The 8,416-nt window shown below is 46.6% G+C and overlaps 1 protein-coding gene across 1 annotated transcript in view; it reads left to right on the top strand.

The window, feature by feature from the left end:
• chd4b (chromodomain helicase DNA binding protein 4b) overlaps positions 1 to 8,416 on the top strand; it is a 31,516-nt gene continuing 23,100 nt past the window's right edge. Inside the window, exons 1-10 of the mRNA XM_048260669.1 lie at positions 1 to 230; positions 694 to 918; positions 1,942 to 2,057; positions 2,773 to 3,024; positions 3,318 to 3,436; positions 5,128 to 5,468; positions 6,552 to 6,670; positions 6,884 to 6,998; positions 7,566 to 7,735; positions 8,083 to 8,328. Coding sequence (XP_048116626.1) covers positions 855 to 918; positions 1,942 to 2,057; positions 2,773 to 3,024; positions 3,318 to 3,436; positions 5,128 to 5,468; positions 6,552 to 6,670; positions 6,884 to 6,998; positions 7,566 to 7,735; positions 8,083 to 8,328 — 1,542 coding nt within the window. The 5' untranslated portion in view covers positions 1 to 230; positions 694 to 854. The remainder of the gene's footprint in view (positions 231 to 693; positions 919 to 1,941; positions 2,058 to 2,772; positions 3,025 to 3,317; positions 3,437 to 5,127; positions 5,469 to 6,551; positions 6,671 to 6,883; positions 6,999 to 7,565; positions 7,736 to 8,082; positions 8,329 to 8,416) is intronic.

Below are 8,416 nucleotides of genomic sequence, written 5' to 3'. Positions count from 1 at the left end.
GCCTGCCCCCCCCTGATCTCTTTGTGTGTGAGGATGTTAGCTTACTGGTCAGTGACGCTGGGGGAAAAGAGACAGGGGAAGGAGTAGGCGACGTGTTTGGCGGATTGGAATTTTTAAAAGCTTCTTGACCGCTGGATTTTACAAACAACATTTTACTGACATATTACTAACTTCCTAGAAATAATTCTTATATTATACGACGACGAAGTGTGTTTATCTTGGAATTCATAGTAAGTTCAGAATGCTTATTTTCAGGTGAATTTAATTTCAGATAGTGAATTTAATATAGTATTGTATGACAAGCCACGCTAATGATCGAATATCGAGCAATAATAGTAGGCTATGCCACAGGGTGACAGCCGCGTTGACGTAGCGCGGCTCGTATGGCTACCGACTGTCCATAGCTAGCTGTCCGTCTTCCGTGCACGGTCTAACAAATGGTGGGCACATGATGGTCAGACAAATGTCCCATGCATTTGATGACATAATTAGCGTGTTTTGTTATACTAGTATTTACAAAAATTCTGCTGTTCAGTTTGTCCAGCGACATGAGTGTTTGGACCGTTGAAATGCCTAAGTTTCTTTAACCTGCTTTATATCAATGACACGACATTAAACTGTACGTAGTCTTAATTACACATGTAAGCATTGTTTAGCCTACTGTTTTAAAATGTTCGCTGTCTTATCTTTCAGCGCCTCCACCGCCCTGCGCCCCGGACTCCACAGCTACTCGCCATTTGCCCCCTCCCTCGCTGACAAGATCACTCTGAAGAGGGGCTAGTAAGAAATAAATACTTTAAAGAGATACAGTTAGTAACATAGTTTAGTGTGGTGTTATAAACGTGTCACACATCATGTCGGGGAGTGAAGATGACAGAGATGACTTCGGACCAACGGATGAAAGTGCACTCGTACATGGTAAGGTTCAGCGTGTTTTGTTTAGAAGCTCCCTTCATTGGTTATTTAAACCAGTTACCCTAGCTAGCAAACCATTTGCTAGCGTAGTCCGTCACCGTTACGCCTGACTGTAGTGCAGTTGGTAACTTTCCCAGTTGATCTTGTTAGCAACTACTGTTAAAACACCTTAACCTCAAGCCCCTTTTGCACTCGTATCCATCACACAGTGACAATTTTTCGACTCTAAAGCTTTATTCTATGCTGCACGCCGCCGCGTGTTCTAGTGCCTGCGGTTACTACTAGCTAGCATGGTGGCGGAAGGGATTACCTAACTAGCTAGCTACCGCTGGCTAACTAACCAACACGCCCATTTTGTTTAGTATGAACGTGAATTTGCGAGATTGTAAAAACACCTTTATGTCCTCATGATTCGTTATGTCCTGTCTGCAACGTTACTCTGTTGTTAATCGGCGTTGAATGGCGAGCACTAGTTTTACTTTAATCCGCCTGTTCCACTGCTAATATTTCATATTCACCAGGTTAACCAAACTGTTTACATCCTCACCCCTGCGCCCCGCGCCTCCGCGTTTGTAGCGTCTTCGCAGTATGGTTTTCATCCTATCAAGGACGGGGCCGTGTTTTATTCATTTCCATTGGTCTATTGATCGAAACCTGTTAGATTATGCATTCGTGTAAATCGCCACTTTCAGTCTTTTTAAGGGGAAAACAGTCATATCCACACATTTTACATAGCAGAAATGTTTCCTTCATTTTCCAGCGCCATAAGTAAATTAAGAGTAAATGTATATTGTAAGGTTCCAAAAGAAGTACTTACCTAAAGTACGTTTTTTGTATTTTTTATGACAATACGTGCGTCGTGCAACAATAATAACAATTATTCTACTAGAAGTATACTATTATTTTCCCTTTATAAGATGTAGGTTATGTTCAGCATTCGGGTCACCCTTGTTTATTTAATAAGTAAATTAATCATTAATACATTCCTATACTTAGTGACTTACTAAATCGTCATGTCTCTGTCAGATGAAGAGGAGCCTGAAGAGCCCTCTGAGGTTGAAGCCCCAAAATCCAAGAAAAAGAAGAAGGCCAAGAAGAGCCGTGAGAGTCGGAGCAGTAAGAGGCAGAAACCCCCCAAAGAGGTATTAAGTAGAGTATAATAAGTGTAAATACTCTTTTGATCCCGTGAGGGAAATTTGGTCTCTGCATTTATCCCAATCCGTGAATTAGTGAAACACACACAGCACACAGTGTACACACAGTGAGGTGATGCACACACGGCACAGTGAGCTGCCTGCATCAACAGAGCGGCGCTCGGGGAGCAGTGAGGGGTTAGGTGCCATTGCTCAAGGGCACTTCAGCCGTGCCTACTGGTCCGAAGTGCTAACCAGTAGGCCTTGGCTGCCCCCGGTACAGAACACAGCATCACTGCCAAGTCTGGCCCAGATCAGGCCCATATCTGGCATCATGCACAGTGTTGTTCTAAAGATATAATTCCCAAATTGGTTGGCTATATTGGCAAAATTGGAGCTCATGGCTTATTCAGAGCTACTTCCAGGTCAGCATAGGCAGAGAGATAACCAGCTTGTATGTGCTCTGGAGTTTGAACATATCATGTTTTGATGCCATTATACAGTACAGCTTCAGTAAGTGTAGTTTACCAGTGAACCAGTGAACTATCAAAAGTCACACTAGCCATGAATCAGCCATGATGAATTAGCCTCAGACAGCCACAACTGACACCTGTCACATGCCACTCCACTCTTGTAGTGAAGGGCTTGAACCTGCCCAGGAGCATGTGTTCTGTTTTCGTACGCCTCTGATGCTCATGATGACTTCCTGTTTGTCTTGCGGCAGCCGGAAGTGCCACTGAGTTCTCCCGAAGCTCTGGAGGCCGTGGGCCTGGCTGAGGTCGAGGAGGAGGAGAGGGTGGCAGCCAGATCGGAGAGTGAGGGCAGCGACTATGCCCCCAGCAAGAAGAAGAAGAAGAAGTCCAGCTCCTCCAGAGACCGAAAGAAACCATCAACGGCAGAAAAGAACAGTGGTGGAAAGAACAAAAGGAAAGAGCCAGAGCCAGAGGATGAGGAAGATGACGATGATGATGGTCAGGTGGGGAAGCTTGTCGTTTGGAGAGTTATTGTTGGTGGTGTTGAAGTGACTGAAGCAGAGACAGAGACAAAGCAGTGTGTGTGTATAAGCAGTGTGTGTATCGTTGGATGTACCAATTGTCTAAGGGAAGTCCTTGAAGCTCTATGAGACAGATTTGCCTCCCATACTAATATGTCTCTCCCATATCAAAAGTTCAATCTCAATGAGAAAAAAAATGCATATTGCAAGTGACATATCTGTTTATCTATCTACATCTGCTTTTAGCGTTGTTAGATTGTTTATTGTTTTTGCAGGAACCTAAGACATCAGCCCAGCTGTTGGAGAACTGGGGCATGAAGGATATCGATTACGCCTTTACCCAGCAGGACTACAGCTCCCTTACCAACTACAAAGCCTTCAGTCAGTTTGTCAGGTACACTCACAGACCCTCACACAGTGATGGGCAAGCTACATAGAAAATGTAGTGATCTAAGCTATCAGTTACTCTATATTAAATGAAGCTTAACTACACAAAAGCTTCCTCAAGACAAAATCTACTAAGTTACATACATTTTGCAAAAGTTGTTTACTACATCAGAAGCTACTTTGTAATTTACAAAAATATTAACATAAACCAATAAATTGAACCAGCTTCGTAGCTTCGGGCTATTTCAATGACCTAGCCAACTTAACTCAGTCATAACAGATACAGTAACTCAGTTACCTTGATTTACAGATGTAGGCTATAACATATGTTCAGTTCAAAAAGGATAATCAAAATAAAATCAATTTGAGAAGAAAAGGCTCCACACAATAGCGAAAGGCAGGTACAGTAGGGCCTACTGAGAGAATGTGCATATGTGACCCAATGTAGATTTGAGCATTTCTTAAGTTTGCAGGATAACACTACACGGCTGCCCCACACGGATAACACGGCTGCCCCACTATTTGAGGGGCAGCCATGGCCTACTGGTTAGCGCTTCGGACTTGTAACCGGAGGGTTGCCGGTTCGAACCCCGACCAGTAGGCAAGTTTGAGAAGAAAAGGCTCCACACAATAGCGAAAGGCAGGTACAGTAGGGCCGACTGAGAGAATGTGCATATGTGACCCAATGTAGATTTGAGCATTTCTTAAGTTTGCAGGATAACACTACACGGCTGCCCCACATGGATAACACGGCTGCCCCACTATTTGAGGGGCAGCCGTGGCCTACTGGTTAGCGCTTCGGACTTGTAACCGGAGGGTTGCCGGTTCGAACCCTGACCAGTAGGCAAGTTTGAGAAGAAAAGGCTCCACACAATAGCAAAAGGCAGGTACAGTAGGGCCGACTGAGAGAATGTGCATAATGTGACCCAATGTAGATTTGAGCATTTCTTAAGTTTGCAGGATAAACGGCAAGCTAACGTTTTGCTCTAACTCAAGCTCTTAACTCTTAACTATATTTGAAATACAGTAGCAAAGGCATACACAATGTAACAATGTGCGTGTATGCATGTTTGCATCTTCATTGTTGGGTGGATTTTCCCCTGTAAAAGCTTCACCTCTTGATTATCCCAGTTTCATTCCACTTGACTGAAATGTTGGTGCTACGTAAAAGTACAATTACCCAGTCAGTTTATCTTTACCATGTGCAAGTTACACACAATTTTGAGTCTATTTTATAGACATTGCTCAATAAAACCACACAGTAGACTACCACTAACATCTTTACAAACACAATTTTGTTGCTTCATCTCTGGCATGGGAAATTAGTTTGTATTTCGAGTTTATAAGGAATATAGGCTAAATAATTCATGTATGGGCGGCCAGAAGGAAGCTCTACTGTAAGCTCCACATGCTCTGGAAAATGTAGCTTCTGTAAAAGCTACTGTACTACATGGTGAAAAAAACAGCTAAGCTATTGAAAAGCTATCTGCTTCAGAAAATAGCTACGCTACCACAAAGCTACTGAGAAATGTAGTTAAGCTAGTAGCTTCGCTACAAGTAGTGAAGCTACTGCCCATTACTGCCCTTACACATGCCTGGTCTACTCGTCTTCTCTGCTTCTTCTACATTTTTTTTTATCTCTGTCTTTCTCATACTATCTCCTCACTCACTCCCTCTCCCCCCCCTCCCCCCCCTCAGGCCGCTCATAGCTGCGAAAAACCCCAAGATCGCCGTTTCGAAGATGATGATGGTCCTGGGTGCCAAGTGGCGTGAGTTCAGCACCAACAACCCACTCCGCGGCTCTGCCAGTGCCAGCGCTGCCCTGGCCGCCGCCAACGTGGCTGTCGCCGTGGAGAGCATGGTGTCGGGGGGCAGCGGGCCGGACGGAGCGGGCACCACCGGGACCCCCGCACCCGCTAACACCCCCCCAGCGCCACCCCCTCCCCCTCCCCCTCCTCCACCGGCGCCGCAGCAGCCAGCCGCACCGCCCCCACCCCCTGCTCCGCCACTTCGCAAGGCCAAGACCAAAGAGGGCAAAGGTCAGAGCACGGGGGTGGGGGGGGGGGTGTTATCACAGACAGGGGGCAGATAGAGAGATGGTTGCAGTAGAATTCTGCTCAAGGTTATTTGGTTTTGTTCCTATGAAAAGCCAGAAATGTGTGGAGCTCCTTGAAACAGTGTGGAGCTCCTTGAAGTGAACTGCTTTATTGGAAGCTAGAGTTCAGAGTGAATGTTGGGGTGTGTGGAACGTCCTGTAGTAGAACTGAACTGCTATGAGAGATACAGGACACCTCGAAGGCTGTTGAATAGTCATGCCTTTATAGCATGCAAAGGAAACAAGTGGTTCCGTTTAAAAAGAAGTCAACTTGTTCAGTTTGTTGTACAACTTTCTTTGGTCCTAAGTATAAGTATTTATACTCTTTTGATCCCGTGAGGGAAATTTGGTCTCTGCATTTATCCCAATCCGTTTATTAGTGAAACACACTCAGCACACAGTGAACACACAGTGAGGTGAAGCACACACTAATCCCGGCGCAGTGAGCTGCCTGCAACAACAGCGGCGCTCGGGGAGCAGTGAGGGGTTAGCAGTGAGGGGTGCTCAAGGGCACTTCAGCCGTGCCTACTGGTTGGGGTTCGAACCAGCAACCCTCCGATTACAAGTCCGAAGCACTAACCAACAGGCCACAGCTGCCCCCGGTCCTATAACAGCGATAGCATGGACAGTTAGCTTGTTTACAGTTGATTCCATTGTTGCGAAGTAGGCTCAACCGTCGTCCTACTATGGTTGTTATAGTTACCATTCATAAGCATTGGAATGGTGATTAAACTTTTTTTTACCAGACCTAGGCTACATCATAGGTGTCCCGTTATTCAGAATTAATAGCCACCCCACCAGCCAATCAGAAAAGAGTATTTCTTCTCTCCGGGTGATAAAATATAATAGATGTTGATGGTGGTGAGGTTAATCTGAGTAAAAGACAGTTAAAATAACTGAAAGTATTGTATTGAAAACAGAGGACAATATTGGGAATTCGACATTTAGACTTAGACTAGAGAGTCTGGGGTTTAAAACCCAGATTTTGAGTTCAGGCCTGATGTCTAAGCAATGCTTTTTGTCCCAGGCCCCAACGCTCGCAAGAAGAGCAGACCCCCTCCCAAGCCTGCAGACAAGAAGTCCAAAGCCAAGAAGGTGGCTCCCCTCAAGATCAAACTGGGCAGCTTCAAGAGGAAGCGCTCCTCGGTAGGAGTTGCACTACTACTGTCATCAACAAGGGCCATTCCAACGCACTTACAAATACACACACGCACACGCACACACTACTGTACATGCATCTGCATCTATGAGCCACCACTGTCTTAACACTCATTCAAAACAAACACATCATCCACATCAATGTGAAACACTAGCATGCAGGTGTTTTGGGTGGTGTTCTAAGTGCCCTATCCTGTGCAGAGTGGCGAGGATGAGGAGGGCGACAGTGACTTTGACCGCTTCTCTGTGTCCGATGGCTCCGGCCGAAGCAGCCGCTCCAAGAAGAAGCCCAAGAGCTCCAAGAAAAAGAAGAAAGGTCAGCACCAGCACTAGGCACACCCTAACCCTCTGATCCCCTGACCACTGCCCTCCTGACCCTGTGAATGCAAAGGTCACATTATCAGCCTGAAGTCCATGTTGTTCATGTGTATGTTGATGTACAGTGTGGCTCAGTTTTTTCAATTCACTCTTCATTCAGACGCATTCAGTCCATTCATATGCATATGAAAACGTTGATATCTTCCGATGATCCAGTGCTCAGCTTACCAAGCTTTCATTCACCTGTTTGCAATAGCCTATAGTATGTTCCTGGAAGTAGTTTAAAGAAGAATATTAGCTTGTTACTCGTACCAGTGTTGGAAAGCATTTTGTTCTTGTACTCATGTTTTTTCTCTCTCACTACTCCCCCTCTCTCTCTACTCCCCCTCTTTTTCTCTTTCCTTCACACCTCCTCTTCTCTCCCTTTCTTCTCTCTCCTCCTCCTCCCGTCCTCATTCCATCCGCCACCCATGTTCTCTTTTCCACTCTCCTCCATCTTGTCCTCTCTCCCCTCTCTCTCTCTCTCTCTTGCCCCCCCCTCTCTCTCTCTCGGCCTCTGCTGCAGTGGATGAGGATGCTGATGGCTATGAGACTGACCATCAGGACTACTGTGAGGTGTGTCAGCAGGGCGGCGAGATCATCCTGTGTGACACGTGCCCCAGAGCCTACCACATGGTGTGTCTGGACCCAGACATGGAGAAGGCCCCCGAGGGCACCTGGAGCTGCCCACACTGCGTGAGTTTACACACACACTGCGCTGCCTTTTACCTGCCTGCCTTACACACACACACACACACACACATCTGAAACATCACTCAAACACATTTACATGATCATGTATGTCATCTGATCATGTAGGATTATCTATGTTAAAACGGATAATACATTTCTTGCCGTATGATTTCTTATCCCTGTCTCTATCTTTTTCTTTCGCTTTTTCTGTTTTTATCTCTCTCCTTTTCCCCCCTCCTCCTCTCTCTCTGTCGCTTTCTTCCTACGGCATTTCTTTGTCCCTCTATCTCACCCCCCCTCCCTCTTCTTCCTGTCTTCACCCCCCCCCCCCACCCCGCCCCCGGCAACAGGAGAAGGAGGGCATCCAGTGGGAGGCGCGTGAGGAGAGCTCGGAGGGGGAGGAGGCGGAGGAGGAGGCGCGGAGGGACGAGGGGGAGGTGGAGGAGGACGACCACCACATGGAGTTCTGCCGCGTGTGCAAGGATGGTGGGGAGCTCCTCTGCTGCGACACCTGCCCCTCCTCCTACCACCTGCACTGCCTCAACCCGCCCCTGCCCGACATCCCCAACGGAGAGTGGATTTGCCCACGCTGCCTGGTGAGGGACCTGTGTGTGTGTGTGTGTGTGTGTGTGTGTGTTAGTGTTGCACAGTGTATCAATACCAGAAAGGTATCACGATGCCTTC

Source organism: Alosa alosa, chromosome 13 (genome assembly GCF_017589495.1).
Source record: "Alosa alosa isolate M-15738 ecotype Scorff River chromosome 13, AALO_Geno_1.1, whole genome shotgun sequence".
Taxonomy (NCBI): Eukaryota; Metazoa; Chordata; class Actinopteri; order Clupeiformes; family Clupeidae; genus Alosa; species Alosa alosa.
The sequence above is the reverse complement of the archived record's forward strand: the minus strand, read 5'-3'. Positions and strand labels throughout refer to the sequence as shown.